This window comes from Bombus vancouverensis, chromosome 14 (genome assembly GCF_051014615.1).
Source record: "Bombus vancouverensis nearcticus chromosome 14, iyBomVanc1_principal, whole genome shotgun sequence".
NCBI lineage: Eukaryota > Metazoa > Arthropoda > Insecta > Hymenoptera > Apidae > Bombus > Bombus vancouverensis.
The window spans coordinates 4,938,638-4,961,941 of record NC_134924.1 but is presented as its reverse complement, the minus strand read 5'-3'; the positions used below and the strand labels follow the sequence as shown (position 1 = coordinate 4,961,941).

General features: G+C 37.3%; 2 protein-coding genes across 7 annotated transcripts in view; one reads left to right on the top strand and one right to left on the bottom strand.

Annotated features, from left to right (window-relative positions):
- Positions 1–23,304, top strand: part of LOC117159310 (uncharacterized) — a 69,513-nt gene that overhangs the window by 14,899 nt on the left and 31,310 nt on the right. The window contains exon 2 of one of the 3 annotated variants that reach the window (XM_076624116.1): positions 1,802–4,703. The exons of the other annotated variants lie outside the window; for them this stretch is intronic. Coding sequence (XP_076480231.1) covers positions 1,802–1,955 — 154 coding nt within the window. The 3' untranslated portion in view covers positions 1,956–4,703. Of the gene's footprint in view, positions 1–1,801; positions 4,704–23,304 lie in introns of those variants that run through there. 3 annotated transcript variants of the gene reach the window in all.
- Atpalpha (sodium/potassium-transporting ATPase subunit alpha) overlaps positions 1–23,304 on the bottom strand; it is a 170,844-nt gene that overhangs the window by 124,753 nt on the left and 22,787 nt on the right. The gene's annotated exons all lie outside the window — the stretch shown is intronic.

The following is a 23,304-nucleotide window of genomic DNA, read 5'->3' as shown; positions in this document are numbered from 1 at the left end:
GAGATATTCAACCTTCGATACTTAACATAGTGTTCAGTTCAATTTCAGTTATATTAATAGCAGCTCTTCCGTCTCTTCAAAAACGATAACCGAAGAAAAATGATCCTCCTAAATAAATTACTGGCCGCAAGCAACTTTACGCTGGAAAGTTTAACCCTAGAACTTGCGGTCTCAGTTAGGAAACAAAATTGCCGAAACGTTAACGAACTAGGAAATACGCGGGGTCAGAACACAGCGTGTAGCTGATGAAATTCGCAACAGTTTTGGAAGAGAGGTAGCTGCGAAAGTCTAGCGCACCTGGTCTCATTGATTGCGCGTAACGTGATTGTACATTTTGAAAAGCACTGAGGTGCTGGCTTAGCTAGGAGCGAGCAGGTAGTGGGCGTATATGGATTCGACACGGGAACAATCAGTTAACTGGTTGAACGTTCGCGCTCGTGTACAGCCATGTTGTATGACACGACGGTTAGATGAAACATTAGGCGAACGTTAGGCGATGTTATAGCGGTACGTGAGAGAGTGGTACCGCCAGACCGTACGACTGTCAGCGATATTATACCTGGCGCTATTACGCGCCATTAAAGCACGTTAAGCAGCGTTCCCAAAGCGTTCATAAGGTCAGGTGTATGGAAATACGTAAAACGCTTCCACCTACATCAGAGACCATAAAACGAGTAGCAGAAAAGCGGAACTTTTTTTAAATTACGTCGAGTGGAAGATTTTAAGTGTGTGGAATTACGCGCAGAATCATTTTCACATTCTATGAAGCGACGTGGCTTGAAAATTATTATTAAAATTCGTTATTACTTGATCGTTTCTATGTTTCAAGAATTATTTTCTGCTTTTATCATCGGACTATTTTGCCAGATTTCGCGGCTTGCAGATTATTCGTCCGCTTATTTATTCACATGTCCCGAGAATTGCTTCCTATCTGCATTTGAATCCTGCCATTCCACTATTTTGTCAAGTTCTGTCGCTTGAAACCTACGTATTCGCCTGCTTGTTCATTCGTACGTACCAAGAATTATCCTCTATCTTTAATAGCATACTGATTCTATTTTGCATACGTTGCTCATAATACTTTTAGAGAAGATTTCTCTGTATGTACTTTAAATAGATTTAAAAGTACAGTTAAATCTGTTTAATCTTTTAATAGTTGCCCTTCAATCGGAAACTTCCTTTTTCCCAAATCTTATAATGGAAACACGAGGTAATCAAAGGATTGGAATTTATAATTCAAGGAAAGTCTGTGACGAAAATTCTTGTCACGAGACATTATTTAGCAGATTGTCTTCGTTGAACGGTAAAATAGAGGAGGATTACTTTGCATTTGGTCGATAGCTTCGTGTTCAGAGAAAGAAGCGCATACCATGGACGTGCACGAGAAGTGGAATTCAACCATTTGCCTTCGGAAAGATTTGGGATCCAATATTCCCTCTTTCAAGCAAATCCAGGACTGGCAAAAAATAAAAAGAAAAAATCGTTTTTCACCAAAAAATGTATTTGGTAAATGGGATGGACTTTGAACCGACGTTATTCAAAAATAACATTTTTATCGCTCTGTTTACTTTCTATTCTTACTATATCGTTCGAAATGAAATCAAGAGATGAAATTTAAGATACAATTTCTACAATATCGGCGTAACAACTATAACTAAAAACTTCTACGATTGTGAAATTTAACAATAATAGAGAGAATAAAATAAAAATTAGTAATTACTCGAAATAAAAAATTGTAATAAAGCTGATGAAACTTTAAGGACGTCTAATCGTATTTTAATAGCAACGAATGTGTTAACAGGTTGACAGACAGATACTGTAACTATCGAACTACGAAACTATTGAAATTCTGTTCAGGAAAGTCGGTCGGTGAATCTTCGTTGACAGCTGAAACGCATCGACTGGATGGACCAGTTTTAAAAGTTTATTGCAGAACAAAAGGGAACTGCGGCTAGGTCCTGAGATGAGTTTCACGTAGTTTCGTTGTTCCAACGTCCGAAGTTACTTTCCTGCCGTTGTTTCTCGCTTTTCAGGAAATTTAAGTGTCCTCGAGGCAGACGTAATTTCAGAAAGAGCAATTTTCCTACATCTTTGTTTACTCGCCAACTTTTCAATTGCTGTTTTTTTTATTCAACATCACGAAAAACATCTTTGCAACCTGATAGCGCAAGATGCCTGATTTAATTATGCAAATAGCTGGGTCTTAAAGAGTATAATGGAATAAAGAAGTTTCTCTTGAGCGTTAAAAAAGAACAAAGACGCCTCTCGTGTTTGAAACGAAAAAAATAGAAAAAAAAGAAATCATGGCCATTTTAAGGACGACACATTTGACTACACGTCTACGACCTTTACGTAACAATTTATTAAATACTTTTTACAACGGTTACTATTGCAAAAAGAGAAGTATGAACAAAAATATTATCGTTAGAGAAGATAATATTATCGTTAGGTATATTTCCTCAAACAGAATTAAAAAAGAAGGAACGACGAACATACAGACACAGAGGATAACCGCTAGAATATAAAAGCTGGATTTTACTAAAATTCAAAAGACAAACATTATGTTCGCCAAGCGAATGACTAACTGCACGATACAAATTCGAGAAAAAAAGAAGAAGTATAATTCGTGCACCGGTAACAGGACTGGCATAATTCTTCGATGGAACTAATCGTTGTTGAAAAATGACGTTTCCACGATAATAAATCATAGGATCATTTGAAGCGTCAGTGGCTTATGATGTCTGGGTAATTAATTAATCGCGCGACAGTCGCCAGCGTGTTGTCGCAGCGGAGGATCCCGGAATTGCGACGACGATTACACGGACCTGTATCTCTAAATATTTATCGAAAAAAGAAAGACAGCAGAGATAAAGGGGGAAAAGAAAGGAAGTGAGAAAATAAACGGACGGCTGGGATTAACAGAGAAGAATGCTCTTTTCACCGAGTATGAAAAGCTCTGTAGGTGTTCGTAATTTCAGAGAGAACGCCAGGCCTGCCTGTTCACAAAGTATCAAAAACGATGCGGACACGCTGGTGAACCAGTTCTTCTATGATGCGCCAGAAGTACTTTTGTACACCGGGTGTCTCGTTTCTATGCAGCATAATTTTTTTAATATGTAATTTTATTACGTACGTATGCTTATGATCATAAATTTCTTTAAGATGCGTTAGATTTCTCTAAAAATTCGTTTAGAATAGACTTCTTTGAAATTCATTTTACCATTTCGATTCGCGAATCGACAGAGGAACGTTAGAGAATCGTTAAAAATTCAAAGAAAAAACGCACTCGATATAAAGCAAAGCTCTTTTATGGCTTTTGAAAACGAAACGATTCGCGGGGATTCGTGCGAACGAACCAGTGGCGATATCTCCGCCGAGTGTCTAATTACTTTCTGTTCTTCAGTGGACGAAAAAAAGCACACGATTCGTGGAAAGCACTAGGACCGAATAGACTGAACAACCTCGAAACAGTTGGTTTCTCACTGTAATTACGAGCAGCTCAGTCGCCTACAATTCAGAGCAAACAAACGTTTATTATTGCCCGCCAGTATCCACGTGTTTGCCTTCTGAAATAGTAACAATGTGCCAACTAACCATAAAACGAATGATACGCACGACAAAAGCGTGTTTGATCTATGTTACAAAGAACATAAACGGAATTAGAAAGGATATAGCGTACGTAATTTTTTTCGGGTCGAGTCTCGTATCTGTCTAACACGTGAAGCGCATCGTGTTCATCGGAAAACTACTACAATTGTTTCGGCAAACCTGGAAATAAATTTCCAACGCTATCTACCTCGTGCAATCGTTTAAAATTTCATCTCGTCCTCGGAGTAATCTGCTCCAACAGACTTCATTGATTACGCTTTAAACAATCTGCTTTCTACTCAGCGTCCGTTTTGAAAAATGAAATGTGACGCGGGATATAGAAGGTCGAAGCAGCCTGTGGAAAGTAGAATTTTGAAGTTGGTAGTTGCAGACTTTATGGAAATTAGTCAAATTGAATAGTCCAATTAATCTAAGAGGCCACTTTCACTCAATTCCCGAGTTTTAATTCAGAAATTCATTGAAAAATACGCGAAAGTAATTATGCGCGCGTATTATTCCGCAGAGAGGAATTTTTCTCGTTTTGAAACATCAGCGTTCTACAAATATACAAATTATACGATTCTGATTTCATACAAATCTTTGGAAATAATTATTTCAACGTTATACAAATTATTATAGCGACTAGAAAATTATAAAAAAAAAACGATGTAGATGTGTTTCTGATCTGTGAAAATGTGATAAAAGCAGGTACGTTCCTAAACTCTCATTTGTCTATCGATTATTAAATAATACACGAAACTACTAACACCGACACATAGAGAGGTAAGATTGAAATGAAGTTTATTCAGTAAACAAGTACATAAGAATAATAATCCGAAGAACGTTGTAAATGTTACGAGTGTTCGTCTCGGATGAATCACATTTCCCAAGGTTAACGCATATTGAACCAATTTCTGTTGATGCAAAGATATATCAAGGGATCCTCGATACTCAAAGAGGGAACAGAAATCTTTTAATAAACCAATAACAATGCGTGACTCCAATAACACTTCATGTGACGAAGAGTACCAGGGATCAATTAGATCAATTACAAATTGTTGCTTCTGTACTTGACGACGAAGAGATACATAACTACTTGCACTTGTTCTCACAAAATTGCTAACTAGTAAGTAGTATTACAAATTATCAACTAGTCACTGCCTTTCAACATATTGTAATACTAATGTAACAATGATTTTTTGGACGGGATATATGTACGTATATTACATCCATTTATTACTGTTGAGGTTGACTGATAAAGGAACGAGTGGATGAATCTGTAATAGAAAAATATATTGAAATAAGTATAGGTATAAGTACAGGCATAATTTATGCTAATCTAGATCCTCACTCTCTCAGTATCACAATACAATAGAATATATATTTATATTTATTCATATATTTATAGCAAAGGATATTAGCAAAAAAGTTAACCTTGTTGTGTAGCTGTAGCTGAAGGCTATAAGAAACAGCAATAGAAATCTATTTATAGCTCTTCTGTTTCTAGATCTTGTAACCGAAAACAAAATTTATATTCAAGAGCACAGTAATATGGATCTCTCCAGGTGACGGATATACAAAAGAAAAAAGGTGTAGGGTTTTTCTTGAAATAACTACTTCCACAATTACTCTTAGAAGATAAAATTCCATTCACTGAAACTATAATAGAACGTTTAACTTTCTAATCGGCTGTATGCAAATGAATAAATTTTCAAATGCCAGACTTCGTGTTTCAAATCCATCATTGTAACAGCGGCTAGATCTCATTTCGATGGATCAATGGGAGGAACATGCCGATTTTCCACCATTCAACCGCTCGACAACCCCTAATCAACCCCTAATCTCGCTTCTACGTGCTCGATAGATAGATAACTTAATAAACAGGTTTTTCGACGAACATTGGTCGTTGAAAGGCAGGCGGAAACCAGGGGAGAGCTCTAATTAACTCGAACAGATATCGCGTAATGGGACTCGAAATGGATTCAATTAAAGGAGAACGGTGTGGGAGGTATCGGGTGCTCGGTGGCCGGTTTCGTTTCGTCATTAATGAAAATTCGTAATTACGGTATTGCAGCGATGGTGATGAAACGCGCGCTCCGTGGAGAACAGCTACTTGTAGATTATGTTACAAGTTTAATTAGCAGTCGACGAGCGCGTCTGTCCGAAGCCTGGTCATACTACGTGTAACGGTGCAACACTCGTTAACCAACTTTATAACAGCCGATGCATCGCGTTCGTTGGATCAACGTAATCGCGATATCGCCCGGAATCAAGCCACGCCGATTTAATCGCCGGCTGTCACGGTCCATGACGAATGTTTGCCAACCGTTCTCGATAGAACGTTACGTCGCCTCTTGCTGGTTATTGTTCGTTGATGTTCGGTACAGGCCGGTTAACGTCGGTTGTTGGATCGTGATTGTGCGATACGATGCCGATAACACTGTGAACTGTTGCAATTTATCGCGCATTCAATTTGGAAATATTTATGATCGAGAGAGGAAGAACAGTTTTTAATAGGTTTGGAGATATTGGTACGTACAGCGTAGGTGGAGATTTGAGGCTGCAAAATGTAACGAAGGGAGGACAATAAGCTTTAAGAGTAGGTGAACTTTAAATTATATTAAGCAACAAGTAATTTTTCTTCCCAGACAATGAAGTTATATTTCAGTTACTCCTATTTCACACTATGCTTCTTAAATGTTTGCACAAACCTCGGATTTATCAAGCTAACTCACGCAACGACTTCCAAGTAAACATATCCCGGCCGAGTCAGACAAGACGTAGCATCAGTGAATCTTCTTCCAGGACGATAAAGTTATTTTTCAATTACTCCTCTTTCATACTGTGCTTCTTAGATATTCGCACAATCCTGGGATTCATCCATTCAAAACAGTAAACTAATTCACGCAACCACTCAAAAGTAGACGCAGCCAGTCCAAGTCGGACAAAACGAAGCATCAGTAAAACTTTCTGCTTTGAAAACAATGACGTTGTTTTTCGCTTGTTTCCCTTCCGTGATATGTTTCTTAAATATTTGCACAAACTTCAGATTTTTCTATCTACAGACCGTCAACTAAAGACACGCGGTAACTCAAAAGTATATACAGCCCGTGTCCAGTCAGACAAGAAAGGAAACAACGTGCAAGACAAGCGTTGTATTTGATCGCGAGGTAAAATTTGTTTAAAGTCAATGCTTATGTAGGTGTGAAAATATGACGATGAAAATCGTGCGTAGGATTTTTAGAGGTCTAATAATATTAATAATAAATTGATAAATTGCAAGTTATGGATTTCTATCGTAGAGACAGTTTTTTCTAGACTCTACGACTCTACGATTTTATACTATGCTTCTTAAATATGCACAAACCACAAACGTATCTATGCAAATATTAACAGAACACACGCAATAGCTCGAAAGTAGATACAGCCCGTACTCAGTCAGGCAAAACGAAACACGACGCACAAGACAGGCATCTTATTTGGTTGTAGAGTAAAACTTTCTTTTTATATATATAGGTTTTAACGTCGCATTAACTGCATTTACGTGGTTGTTAACGACAACTATGCGAGTATAGATAGATTTACTATGTTAGATTCTGGTAAACAACGATATGTCTTTCGGAAAGGAGAAAACGGTCGAAATTCGATCTGTTTCATGGAGATTTTCATTTAAACTTCCTTCGAAGTCAATGTTTACGAAGATATAAGAAAACGATAGTTAAATCGAGCAAACGATCCCTAGGTGCCTGATAACATTAATAACAAATTGATAAGTTGTAGAATACAGACATCCATTGTATTAGGTTGCCCGAAAAGTTTCTTTCGTTTTATGGGGAAATAATAGATGCATAACGTTTTCTGTTTTATATTATTTTGTCGAATTACGTACGATCCATTTTGTTCTACTGAGATAAACATTTCACAGACTTGGTTTCACGTTTGTATGAAGGTGCACTGTTGTAAAGAACACGTTTGTGAAAGAAAGACACTTTTCGGACAACCTAATAGAATCATTACGACTCTATATTCTATGCTTCTTAACCAGTTAACTGTCTTCGACGAGTATACTCGTCATGAAGAAATAGCGATATTTTGTGTTACGACGAGTATACTCGTCATGCGTAAAAAGTAGTTACAATTCTCTATTTAAATTGCAATTTCACTGAAAACTAAAATACATTCGCAAATTTTAAGATGTTTAAAAAAATATGAATAATTATTTAAAAAAAACTGCATATAGCGTGAAGACCGTGACACATTCTTAATCACCTAATTAACAGCTAGCCGCTTAAATACTTGCACAAACCATAAACCTATCTATTTATTCACTGAACACACGTAACAATACGAAAGTAGATACAACCCGTACCAAGTCAGACGATACGAAGCATCGGTAAATCAATGGCGTGAACGAAAGGCGCGTTAATACAACCTCCCTGGATTCTAGTGGACGCAGTTTCTTGGCCCTGCTCCGAATCGCCTAATTAACAGCATCCTTTTGTTTGGCACCTACTTACTCGGCGCTGAAATTTACTCGACCACAGTCTCTATATGTGGCAGCAATATTTTCTCCGAGCTGTCTATCGGTGCTAACCGATCGATCCTCGAGGAACGCTATTTTTTGCATCATTACGGCTATCGGGACGACGGGCCTCGTTTCTTTCCCTTCGATCGTGGAAAAACGTGCGATTCCATGATTGGCGAAACGTTTCATTAACGCGAGCCTGGACGATAACGAGGGACTGGTGGATTGATAGGGACGAACAGATCGCGAGAAATCCCTGATATATTAATAGAGATCGCATCGTATCGGATAATCCAATGGTAATGCGAGTGAACCAACGAGAAATTAATTGAATCGAATGATAAGGCTGAGTTGTTTCAGTTTATCGAAAAGTATATCGAGATCGATTCTGATCGCTGATCTACATCGTGATTGAGGATGTAGTGCATGGGCTGTTTCATTTCGATTGCGTTTTGATAAATAACATTTAATATTCGACAAAGCTAGGCGTGGAAATTAATTTGGTTCAACGTATAATCTATATGCTCTATCTTTATCTACGAATTCAAAGTAATGGCGAATCGTTTCGACAAAATAGGAAATTCTTTGTCCGATGATAATTTGAAACGGCGAGAAAAATACGCTTAATCGTGGGAAATAAAATGCTTTCATGCAGTCTTGGAATTTGCGAATTTTTACATTCCGCTTTCGTTCTTGTTTCAAATATCGATCAAATAACGATCCTCCCTTCGTATTTGCCACAGACTTCAGAAATTTTCTAGCGATAAGAATATATGATTGCGTTCGAGGATGAACGAGCGAACGCAGCGGATTGTTTTCTATTCCGGATATAGCTTTTTCGTGCCACAAAATTTTTCACGCGTTAAAGATTAATCTGGTTTCGCCTTAAGAATAGAAAACCATCCGTGTTCCTGCCAAGTTAAAAAAGATGGAAACGAGAAAAGTTAGTCGAGATAACGATCTTTTGCCGAATTTGCCGATGGTTCGCCATCTGCTCGCGCTCCACGTCTAAATAAAATCCAATAGATACGTGGCAAGTTTAGACACGAGAAGGTTGCTGGGTTCGATTCCATCGAGAAATCTAAACATTTTGGTACAAGTGTGCTTAACCAGGGCGACGTCGCGCAATATGGGCAAAATGAGTTTCATATAGATTTCGTATAAATTTCCAAACAAGGTCACACGGATTTCAGAACTCTGGAAAACCTCAGGATCGACCGGTGACTCGCGCAACTTGGCATCCATGTTTCACGCTGTTATGGAAGTTAGCACGTACCAGACGTTAATTAAATAAACAAGCTCGCCAAAATTTATTGGCAAATTACGTGTATTGTACTCGATTCGGTTAACCGAAAAAGAGCATAGCAAGGATACACGATAAAACGTATTTTGATTTCAACAAGGTTAATATCAATCTCTCGTGATCGAATTACAATCGATTTGCTTCACTCGACAATTGTCAACTTAACTTTCGCTCCACGATTCTTGCCAATGGATTAGTTACATTTTTTAACAGATACTTTTGATAACTTTAATTTTGATAATTGAGTCGTTCTAACTCGATCGACTGTCACATTGACCCCATCTAATGTTGGCCATCTTACGATCGAATGTCCCTCCAGCTACGTGATAGAAATGTTGTTCGCTAATTATTGACGGTGGAAATACACTGCTCTACTGAAGATCATTATAGAAATACTCTAATGAAAATTATTCGAATAATTAGTGAAATTTTAAAAACTACATTACGTTGTTTACGTGTAAAATCGAGTATGGTAGAATTAAGCAAAACACCACACCTTTTATAATTCCAATGCCAATTTTACATAGAAGATAAGTATCCTCAAGTAATATTTTTAAGTGAAATATTAGCGATTATTTAAAAACACGCTGATTATTCGAGAAATTTCTCGACTTCGAAACTCGGTATTACAGGAGATGCAACGATTTCTCTTCCGCTTTACGCCGGAAGGACGGATTATTCACAAAGCAGCTGAAATTGATAATATATTAAACGAAAGGAAACCCGCGGAATAACTCCCATTCTGGAAGCCTCTGGAGGGGTGGAAATTTCATTGAATAATATATCTTGATCTTTAATAAAACAAACTATATAGAGGTTCTCCCAGTGCTCAACACAGAGCATTCAATGTAAAATGAGATTTCCACGCCATTCCGTGGTTCGATTCACAGGCGTCCCCGCGGAGAATTCAACGTCGTCAAGAAATCGAATAAAAGGAACACCCTGATAGTCACCTCGCTGAGAATTTCAGTCGGTTTAATTTCCCAACCTGAACCAATCAGCATCAACGTTTCGTTACTTAACCAAGTAATTCGACGCTGTGTCGATTTACGTAACTCATTTATAAGGCTGCCTTTATGATCAAGGATTTGCTTATAATCACTCGAACGATACAGATTTTACGAATAAACTAATTCGTAGTTTTTGAAGCACAATGAAAAGAAAAGATACGACATAGCGATTTTTCGCTAATTTTCTAACTTCCTGGCTTTTAATTTCGATGGCTGAAAAAAAAGTATTTTTATATAAATAGTTGCAGGAGCAGATAATTATATTTTTTATTATGTTATCTATTAATATTAATTGATATGAAGATATTAAGTCTCCCAAAGGTAGCTGATAATTTGAAGATGTTTCGTAAGATTACTATAATTACTATGTTCAACTTAGTCATATAGTTCAACATATTGGTCTGCGTAACTAATTTTTAAAATATTCAAGAAAAGAATAAAAACACATGTTTAATTCCAAAATCAAATGAGAAGATAATCTTCATGTGAAATTCATTCATAATATTTTGAAAATAATTATTCTCCTGTAGAAGACCGAGAATGCTGATTTATTAGAAACATGATTTATTTTATTTTATTTTATCATTCATTTCACAGGGAAGATATGTCCCTTTAGTGCAAAAACAAAAGATGCAATGCAGATGATACAGAAGAGATAGTAAAACGTAAGATAAAAGATATAAGAAACAAATACTCACTAACAATTACCATAGGAAGAAGCTAAGATGTAGAATTAAGAACGAAGATAGAAAAGTTATAAATTTGTCTTAAGTACTATCTCAGAGATTCAATAAGTAGACTAAATAAATCAATCCTATGATGGACGAAATTAATGCAATTCATCGCCTTATTAAAACAACTATGGTATGTAGCCATAAGTAGTGCGATGTTGCTCAATGTTTAACAGCAAGCAATTTCGCATTCTGCTGGAGGGTACGTTTATGAAAACTAAATGTACGATTGACAGACAAATTATGGAACGCCCAAGACTCTAAGAATTTGACATACGAATATATTGGGTTGGTAACTAAGTGATTGCGGATTTTGTCATTAGGTGGTACTGACAAAATCCGCAATCACTTAGTTGCCAACCCAATAGTATCGCATAACATAATTTGCTTAGCGAGTCGCGTTTGAAGATTCCAATTCCTATAACGATATCGTCGCAATTGTAGAAATTAAATGGTAAACGCAATAGCATCGAATCTTAAAATTTTATGTTGAATATCCTTGGTACGTAGACTAGGTGTCTTTGTATTGACAAGTAGATTCTTGCGACAAGAAGACGTTAAAAGTTCTTGCAAAGGAGGGGCACAGATGGAGAAACTGGGTTAGACGACTTTACATCGTGTGAAAATTAATCGTGGAAATTTACCGAAAGCTAGTTGCTCCGGTTTAATTAGCCGCTTAAAGCAGCTTGCCAGGAAGAACTGGATAATTAAGGAGCGAATCTACGGCTGCGGAAAGAACGAGCCGGACTCTGTTCGGTTATCAGAGTTAATCCTTGACGTCTGTCTCCGTATTCTGCGGAGGTTTTGTGTTTCTCGCGTCCTGGCTAGGAGTGGCGCTATAATTTGAAAAAGCGGGCCAAGCTGAATTTGGACTACGTACACGACTATATCTAATGATTGATGATACTTCAAGAGCTGAAGGATCATATCCAAACAGCGAAGATATTTGTAACAAAATAAGAAAAGAATATTATTTCATAGGAAGAGAATTGTCTGCTATTTAGTAAAATTCTGTCCATAGTAATATACGTTCTGGAAGTAACGTGTTAATGTTTGCATAGGATGTTTAATTCCACTACGTTCATTGAGTCATTCTAGACCCGATTATATCTTTCTATCGTTGAAGGGTGCTTCCAGTTCGGACAAAATATCTAAGAAAGTCTCGTTGCTATTTTACGTTGAACAACTTCTTAGAACGTTACATGTGTTTTTTGTTTGCGAAAATAAGAGGAAGAATTAAATAACGTAATAACGTTTGTACGTTGACGAGTGGAGGAACTATGATCGAAATATTTATGAAAATAGTATACCTATGTATATTCCACGTTGCAAGGAGATCAACGTTTCTCGCGAGAACTACGACAGAAGAGAACCAGATGACGCGTTCTCGATCCAGAAAACCACCTTGCAGTCCCTCTTTGTTCGTCGCCACTTTACTCGCTGTCCACGGCCAGTATAAGTTCTCGCCCACTTGCACCGAGCAAATGGAAACCTCTTTGTGCGGTTTCCCGGCCGCGATTCTGCCACTTTGTGACCGCAACGAAATTGAACGCGATTCGCGGAGAAAAGGAAGGGAAAAAAAAGGAGATCATTTTCGACGATGTTACAGGCAGAAACGGCGTCATTAAGGCGACAAGAATTGCGATAGACGTTGGTCCGCGTGAAATCATCGCGGTACTCGCGGCTTCGTTTAACGCTTGTTCGGTTAATCTGCTGGAAGAATCATTTGGTAATAAATCTTGGAGATATGCATGTGGAGAAGGAGCAAGTTCCCGGTAAATTGTTTTCCGGGATTTATGGAGGAATTTGTTCTTGACTGAGGTTTTCAGCGATTTAATTGCGAGAACTGCGTCGTATTTAGATTTTTGATATAACATTTTTTTAGTTAGTTTTTTTAGTTTTTTTAGTTTTTGGTAATGATTTTTGTTAATAAGGATAATTTAGTAATTAATAACTTTAGTTATTGGTTCATTGAATTATGGGATGAGTAATGATGGGTCTATAACGTCAGCGAGAGCCTTCGAATTACGTTAACAGAACGATCTCACGATGTCAAAACCATCCTCACACTCTAATTAATCTCCAATATTAATTTCCATATTATACATTCCCATTTTCTCGCAAACTTCAGATCGCGTTACGTTAAATGATAAATCATTCTTCTCTCAATAGCGCCAAGTCGTCTTTCAATTGCTCATATTCACACTGTGCTTCTTGAATGTTTGCTCGAACTCCGGATCTGTCCATTCGGGCCGTTAACTTAGTACACGCAACAACTCGAAAGTAGATACGGCCAGTATCAAGTCAGACAAGACCGAGTGTAAAGAAACAGCAAGAGCGGGGACTTCTCAGGCGTCCGCACACTTGTTTTTTGATTGACAATTTATGGAGAATAATAGGATTGGCTAAAGAATTAGTGCGGATTTTAACATGCAGATGAAAGTTTATTTCCTTATAACAGCAAATGTCTTTATTCAATAATGCATTGTCCATTATTTACAATTTTTTACCATCTTTTGAGTAGTTTCATAACGTATGTGCTGTTTAATGTCCCATGAAATTATTGGCCGACTTATTAATATTTAAACTGAGCTAAACCGAATAATTTATTAATCAATGATATAGCAACACTTTACAGTTCACAAATATATAATTTTTATGCTACTTGTAAACTATCTAAACCTAATGTTAATTCAGCATAAACAGCACTAAGTTTCATTATCTTTATTTCGCAATTCGTTCATTAAAGCTAAATCAAACCGTAATCCACGCCACATGTTGAACCTTTTTAATATTGTTTGTTAAATATTCTCTAATTTTTTTGTTATTTGACCATTTTATTAATAACTATTAAATTGATCTTCTTTCTCAACTGTTTACTGTTTACTTCCTGTAACTCAGTTTGCGTGTATATAATTAGCTTTATGTCAATTAAGTACAGATTTACTTTTAATACCTAAAATTGTTTGCGATATTCTTGTAACGATATTTCACTGTTTTAAACAGCCAGTTTTAATATATTGAAGGATTGAAAAATTATTCGAAAAACATCCGGAGACATCAATTAAAATAAAGTACTAGCAATAATATCAACTGCAGAAGCAGCCTCTTGTAAAACTACGATTTTACGTCGAATAAGATGGGATGTGAAATCAGTCAGCTTTTAATTTATTGGAATCAATTGCAGAACTCAACTAGGTAAACACGTTCGGTTTTCGCGAGACCAAAGTTCTTTCAAAAATCGTTCAGCGATTATTGATTACAGGCAGAATTCCAGGAAACGCGTGTACCCTTGGATTTTACTTTCCTCCGGTGTTTTACGAGCCGTTCAATTCGTTCAATTTCTCCTGGAACGAATCGCCTACCGGCTGTCCAACGACATTTGTCTCTCGTCCATAAAGCGGCCCGTAAATAAAGCGATCGCTTCAATATCGCGATAGGAGTAGGAGTAACGATATCTTTTAGAACGGTGAGATTTAAATAAAGACTCGAAAGCTGGAGGAGATTTAACGGGTCGAAGGGCCTCTATTTGCAAAGATCACGCCCTTTTGATATATTCTCACCTTTCCAAGGGAAACATTCGCTTGTTACACGTTTATCATTCGATGAAATCTTTACGACCGCTTTTGCCAGCATCGCGATTCGCAGACGATGTTCCATCGTCTGATTCCTTTTGGAAAAAGATCGAAGAAGTGTCGAAGAGAAAGGAAAAGTTTGAGAAAAATTGGGAGAAAAACGTCAGCGTTATCCGGCTCTTTCGTTTGGAACAAATGAAATTTGTCTTTCCGATCGCCAGATGATTTATAATTGGCAATTGGGATTTTACTTGCTATTCGAAAAATGTTTCCGGACGCGTGAAGCGTGCGTTTATACATCCTATATATTTACACAAATTTATATTTTTATGAATATGCATGATCGAACACTACCTAAAATATCGACCATACGAGCAAATATCTACCGTTGCAAATAATTGAAACTAACGTGATAGAAAATAAAAGGCAGTACATCGCTAACCAATTATCACATATGTAATTGTACAATATTATCTTTCGCGTGTTATATTTTTATAGTTGAAATTTCATCATTCTACAAATAATATAAAATTGAAAACGAAATTAAGGACGTTTCGTGAAGAATATTTCAGACAAATAGCAAATGATTCAACATAGAAAATCAATTATCAGCAGATAGCTGTTTATTATCACCCAATATAAATACCAGAGAAAAACAAAAAAGAAAAACTCATTCCTTGAGAAACGCCCTATGAAATGAAACTATAAAACCATACCCTATCGTTTGGATACACGTACACGTTAACACGTATAACGTTAGAACTGAGCGTAGTCGTACTTCTATACACTGCGTCTATTCGACCCTGATCGTCTTCGCAAGAGGGTTAAATCGCATGGGTAAAACTGGATCAGGTATTAATTAACACCGGATAAAGGTCGCGGGACTAAAGCACTAGCTGGAAGAATGGAAATTCGCACGCGACATGGACTCATTCGGGTCACGATCAGACGGGCCAATTTATTCAAATAATCGTCGCGGCTCTTTCTTCCCTCTTTCGTGCGCCATTAATAGCAGGGATGGTCGTGGACGAGGTATCGATAACCCGGCGAGAATAACCGATCCTTTGTCCCGTGCCTGTCTTCATCCTCCATTTAAACCGTCGATCGTCGCGAGCTCGCCCTTTCTTTTAACACTGAACCACGTCTGCATCTCGATAGAGGAAGAGGCTAAAACGCGATCGTGGAAAAACGAGCACGCAAAAACCAAACGGCAAAAGAAGAAATGAAACAAGGAGGAACAACGACGATAAAAAGCAACGACAACGAGCTGAGAGAAAACAACAACAACAAAAAAAAAAAGATAAAGAACGACAGACGAAAAAGGGGGTGAGGGGCAGGCGTTCCAGCTTTGTCGGTCACAGGGTCTCTCCCGTCGTTTCGACCTTCTTTTCCGTGGCTCGGTGCAATGGCCAGCGCACGTGAAATCACCTAGATGGCGCTCATACTAATCAGCACCCTCGCCCTCTGCCCCTCCCTCTGCCCAAGGAAAAAGGGGTTGAGACGGAAAAAGAGGGAAAGAATGACGACATAGTCAGTGACGACAATGATACCGATAGAGAAACGTTGCTAGAGCTGAAGAGAGAAAGAGTGAATCGGGTAGGAACGAGGGCTAGGAAACGAAGAAGGAAGGACGCGAAGGGTGAGGATCAGTGAAGAGGGATCGGAAAAAGGGTCGTGGGTAGGGGTAGCAGGGAGTCAGGGGTGGGGGTTGTATCGACCGCGCCGCACTGCAGGGCTTTATCCCCTCCTTTTCGTCTGCTCCCACTACTACACCTCTGGAACCGAGCACCATACTCGCTAGGCTGAGAACCATGGAGGAATATCCTTGCTATTTCTCTCTTTCTCTGTCTCTAACGCTTCCGTATTCTTCCGTCATCTACTTTTCTTCCTTCCTCCTTTTTTCCTATTTTTCTTTCCCTTCCTTTTATTTCCTTTCGTTCCACGCCTCTTTCTTTCTCTCTGCACCTCATCCTCCTCTCCTCTTCGTTAAATTTCTTCTTTCGCTCGTCCTACGGCCACGTAGACAATCGTTTTTTCTTGTCTCTCCGCATTTTTCTGGACGTTTTACCGTGCGTCGCGGCACAGCCCGGACGGGACAGCTAGGGAAAAGAAAACGGTGAGATGGGAAGGAGAGGAACGCGCTATGGTATACAGGCCGGAAATGGAGGAGCAGCATGGAGAGGAAGGCGTGTTCCGAGGCGCGGCGCCCTGCAACTTTCAGCCGTTCGAATGACACTGTATTGGTTCCTCGAAAATATTGTTATTTAGACCGTGAGTTTCATTCATCATCCGAGCAATCGTTTCAGGATCCTTCACATCCGCCCCGTCCGCCTTACCGCCCCCATTATGCGCTCTTATCGGGCTGCGCCCGGTGATCTATCCAAAACAAGATTTAATCTAGTTCGAGGGTGTTTACGGATCTTTTTATACATCACATTTGCATCGAATGCTAGGGAGAAGCAAATATGGGACGCTTTATGCGCGATTGTTCGTTCAAATTACCTTTGTACACGCAAAATCGTTAGACACTTCTAGAACTACTCTTTCAGCTCAATATTCAATAAACACTTCGTTTCTGGGTTGAACGAAAGTTGTATTTCTGTAATATCAAATAGCGATATATTATATTTATAAAATTTAGTTGGTATAATCATTGTTTAGGTAAGTTCTAATTTTCATCAACGTAACATAAAAAGTAGACTTCCTCTAGATATTATAATTAATACTTTATTTTCGATATTCTGTGTATTTTTGCATATTATATTATGCATTCTGAAAATTTTTGCGCATTTAGATTTCCAAAAAATGCAAACATTTTCACGTTCTAGTAATCAGTAACACAACCTTCGTTGATCTCTATTGCTGTTTCCTACAGTTCCACGAATTTTTCTCGACCTCTTTATTGCAGAAGATTCGTTGCCTGGTGATGTTTGTTGTCTGTAAAATAACATTGTGCAAGTCCTGTTGGCTTTTACACAGATTTTCAACATTCTTCCAATCGGATAATTGAACAAGAATCGGAAGCAAGTCGTAATCTGAATAAAACAGATGACGCTAAGTCAAGTGAGTACAAGGGATGCTTCATAATTTGTCAATTTAATATCTTTTCCCGAGTCATAAAACTCGAGTGCCAGTTTGATAAATGGAAAATGGTTTTCTGTTAACCAGATATATATTGACTATTTGTCAACGGTGAAAAGAGATAAGTCCATTTTTATTCTCTGGTTTTCATATTACGCGTTGGCGCAGAGGAAGTATTTTAATATTACACAATTGAGAATGAGAATAAAGGGAATATTAATACGACGCGATTGAACAGAGGAATAAATATTACATCTGGATATACAAACCTGTTAAAAATTCGTAATAAATCCATCGAGTTTGTAAACAAATATGAACGGCACTATTTAGCTTGTGACCATCAATGTGCTCTCGTATATTCGCCAAAATAAAACAACGATTCTTTGTAATGTATAACTGATTGAATTTTAAAATTGTCCTATGAAAAACAAAAATATGGTCTTTCTCGTTTTAACATATATTTCACTTGTGATCGTTAAACTGTGAATATTATTCAAATTCATATTTTCACGAATATAATCAAAATAATTACTTAATATTTGTCTAATAAATCAATTTATCTGATCACTTGTTATTTAATAGCGTAATAACGTAATAAATACCATACAAGATTCCCAATCTTTTTCACATCAAGTTTAATCATCCTCGTCGTTCTTGAACGCACCACGGCCCTGTCCCGGTTGAGACGCGTTCCATCCCCGTCTCGAGAGTCGGTCAGTAACCTAGTAACTCCGGAAACCAGGTTCCAGGTTATACGGTGTATAGAAGAGTTTTTCGCAACCTCGATTCCGATTTCCGTGCGCGTACAGCGTATAATTCGAGTCATCTGATCGAAGTGGCCGTCGTCGTCGTTGGGTCGGTCGATGCATAGGCCACGAGGGGCGGCTGCATTGGGAATTTGTTGAGCAGTAACAAGTAACGCTTGTTACGTCAAGGGCTATTCGCTGAAGAGACTGCTCGATTAGCCGAGAAATGAAAATTCAATGAAGGACACGCAATGAAGACCAGACTGACGCCTTTAAAGTCCTTTGAGCATAATTTACGTGACAATACTAAATAAATTGTTTGTATTTTCAGTGGTATTAATATAAATTAGAAATAATACAATTTGAAGGGTACAGGGAACAGTATAATAAGACACATTTTTCATATTTTACAAAGTAACAATATTCAAGTTTAATTTAACCTACGATATCACTTGTAATGAGCAGACTGTTGATGTTTATACGAATTTAAACTTACAAAGATAATTAAAAAACGGAATTATCGTGAAATGGTTCGATAGTTCTTGTAAAGCGACTTTATGTTATCAATTTCTTTCTTTCTATTTGATTTTGGTATTAAATATATATATATATTTAACATTTAAAAAATATTGATCGGCATCGTTAAAACAGCTCGACATCCCTTCGTAGAAAAATGTCACGGGAGAACCGTGTCTCTAGTTTCTGCTGACGCGTGAAGGGAACCTCGGGTGTAAAAAACGGGAAGGGAAACAGTTTGGTGGCAATGAAATCAAGACGAAAACCTCGACAACGGTTACGTGGGAATCACGAGGCAACGTGCACTGTTGAAAGATGCACGAGCAGGAGAGGAAGGAGGCCGAAAAAGGGCGAGGGAACATTTGCATATGACAACTTTTTCTTTTTTCAAATCCACCCTTCTACATTGCAGAATAGGCAGAATCGAGAAGTTTGGCCGCGGAGTATCGATAAAACGCGATATCGATTGCCAGACTGTTATGCAGCCGTGGCGAATGAAGAAAAAGACGCAAAAAAGAAAGAAAGGAAAAGGAAGGAAGAATGAGAAACGAGAGAATTCTATATCGAGAAGGTTGCTGCGCCGAGCAGCCGTGAGATTAAAGGAGGAATTTACGAGCAGCTAAAAAATATATTATCGTGCCTCGTGACACGATGGATCAGCTGATCCGTTTAAGCCAACCCTCTTTTCCTTCCGCGAATACCGAAACATCGTGTATAGATCAAGAAAGACAACGTTTCATTCGATCTGTAGATAATTCTAGGGATAAAAGAGCCATCGAGCGATTTGCAAGAAAGAGTGATTTTTGTTTGGCGACGGAGGATCTTTTTCCGTAGGTTTTTCCACATATATTAGGAAACGGGGTGAATTATTTTGAACTATTTGTTCCTAACTAGACCATCTTCTATATCATTTTCAGTTAAAAGCATAAAAGTTCTATCAAGAGGAGAGAGGAAAATAAACTTTTATATATTTCAGAAAATTACTCGCATTTTGAAAAATATGTACACCGTTCATATGTGAAATTCCTACGAAAAATTGCGAATAACTCGACAGTCTTCTACATCACTTGCAGTTAAAACATTACAGTTGTACCAAGGAAATAAAATGAAAAGGTTTACGAAGAAATACGTACAGGGAGATGTTACAAGGAGAAAAATAAGCTTTTATATATTTCAAAAAATCGCTCGGATTCTAAAAAGTATGTACACCGTTCATACATGAAATTCCTATGAAGAATTGCGAATAATTAGGCCATCCTCCACATCATTTCCAGTTAAAGTACAAAAGTTATACCAAGGAAATAAAACTAAAAGATACACGAAGAAATATATACGTACAAGAAGATATTACGAGGAGAAAAATAAGCTTCTATATATTTCAAGAAATAGCCAACGCTCATGCCACGCTGAGTACGCTCATTCTCGTCCGATATTTTAAGAAATCATAGAAATTTTCAAAAATACATCTATATTCATCTACGAAGTTTCGACTACGATTTTGACTACTCTGACGATTCTCTGGTAAACTTAATTTCTATGATCAATTGATTGTTTTAAATAATTCTTTTTAGTTATATTATATAAATTATACGAACATTACAGTAAATAAAAGAACGATTATTAACAGCACGATCATAAACAGCAACATCGCGTTTCTTCGAAGCTCGGAGAATTAACTTGTGTCTCAAGATAACCGTAAAGAATCGCCAACGATGTTCCACGAATGATAAAAGGAAAAACGACGTGATAGGATGATTCATGGGGGGTAAAGCTAATATTTGTGTCACAATGACATTATTTTAAAACGATAGAATTTATCGATCCTTCTTTCCACAGTTTCGTCTCTGTACCAAGCAAGAAACATCGTTTCTTTCACGCTAATATATCTCTCCCCTTCTCTATCTATTTGTGCAGTTTCTCTGGTTAATTCATCCGATGCCGCGACATTTCGCACCGTGTTGAATATTGAGCAACTTGGAGCCAGGCCAAATGCAACCCCTTTGAACCATGCCATTCGAAATGCGTCTCTCATTAACGCACGCTTCAGCGTCGTGTGAAATTTGATGACGTTTGTTATTAACAAAGCGTTGGCTTTGTGTGGTGCGTTGAATATCTATGCGAATACGCGTTACACATTGTTTGATCATGATTGAATTAGTTAGTAGTTGTGCTGCTTACGGAGCTTCTTTTGTCATTATTCCTACTGTTTGATTTTTCTATTTAAAATCTGTTTTGTTTTAATTTCTCCTTGTTCTTCTTCTACTTTTACCTTTCATTCTTTTTTATCTTTCTCAAAACTATTGAAAAATTCTTTTCTGTCTTAAATTCTTTTTCAGAGTTCCTTTTATACATCTTTTCGAAAGTTTTACACACTTTTTAGCTGGGATTATTAATTTTGTTCCTTTCTTCTTCCTTCCTTTCTAAGATTACTTTTAGAAATATCTTTCTTTTTTTTAGAATTGTTATATCTCTTAGAAATTTGCTATTTGTTTTACAAATGGCAGTTATTGTGTTGTTTTAACATTAAGTTACATTGAAGTACCATGCACGGAGTTTCATTTTTCTTAATGTCGAAGGATATTTTTCAGAAGCAAAGTTTTTCCTATTTTAACTTTTCTCGGGATTCGAACCGGAGACTCTCGAATTACCAATCAAACACTCTGACCACCTGCCTAAGCTTTACAGTTAGCATGCTTCATACAAGTATTTGATCAAGATAAAAAATTGAAAAAAGAACGATGTGTATCGTCTCATTGGAAAATTCGACTATCAATACATCGAATATTTGTCAACTATAAAAACATTTAAACCACTTTGCTATACAATATCACTCGTTCTTTTCCATCCCTCGTTTAAAATACTCCTGCTTTAAAGAACTGTATTATTTCATCAAGAATACAATGTTAGAAAAAACTTACGAAGTTTGAAAAAGGAACGCCAGGTTCCAAACACATTTAAAGTAACAATTACACTTTTCGAAGCCATTTATTTCCTATAATTGACCCTTGAAACTTTCTCTCGTCCAATTTACAACAAACTTCCACGCTCGTGCATAAAGTATCCCAAAGACACACGAACATACCGGACTCTATGGCGAAAACTCCAATTTGTCCTGTTTGTAGGGAAAAATCGTCGAGCGTGGCCAACTTTGGCAAAATCGATGGACCTCCCTGGGACATTCTCCAATTGCGCTTTCACCTTCTCACCACCCTTGTTTTCGACGGTCAATACAGTGGACACTGGCGTGTCTATTTGAGTTGATTCTCACCCACTCGAATCATCTTTCTTTTTTCCCTTTTTCTTTTTCATTTTGTTTTGTTTTCCTTCTTCTTTCCTATTTTATCACGAACGTTCAATTATCTCGAGTAATTGCCGGGCCAGACGGAGAGTGGGGATGTTGAATTTTAATTAAAATCACTTTGGCATTTCCGACGAAATCTGACGAGGAGAAACGACACGGGAAATGAAGTGGTCCGGCTCAAAAAGTTCAAGGTGCTAAATGGCTGACTTTTCAAAGGTGCTTCTGTTGAGATGTGTTAAACTCGATCGCTTTAACTACGTTCGTCCATAAATTGAAGCACGTTTACTTCGAACATAGTAAACATAGGAGAATGAGTGAAAGTACAATGGAATAAAAGGAGTAAAAGATAAAAATTGAATGTAAAATGAAAAATAATTTTTGTAAAGAGACTCGTATGTTGCTGTTATTAAAAATTTTTTGCGTTTTCTTTCTCTCTCTCTCTCTAATTATTTTGCTTACTAATTTAGTTTGGAATTATTTTACACGAAATGAAAATTTGGAAGTTGTTCTACATTTATAGTACTTTAAAATACAAGAACTGTATTTTATAATTTCTAAATGTCTTTGTATTATAGGACAAAAAACTGAAATAAAAACTTCCAAAATACAATTAGTTAAATTTACGAGTACCTTGCAACCTGACAAGGGAATATTCCCAACCCGGAAATTCAGAAAATTATGAAACTTTAGAGACATATAGGTAGGTGTAATAAAATATTTTCGTTGCTGCCCAAATTTACTCCAAGGGAGTAAAATAGACCCTCGAATATTCAACTATTTTTCTATTTTATATTATCTTTTGCAAACTATAAGAGATAGAAGAAAGTTTTTAAACGAAAATTACTTCTCACTAGGGCTGTCATTTGCTAAAATATTTATCAAGTATTTATATAATTGGGAAAATGTTGTAAACAAGAATATGAATAAT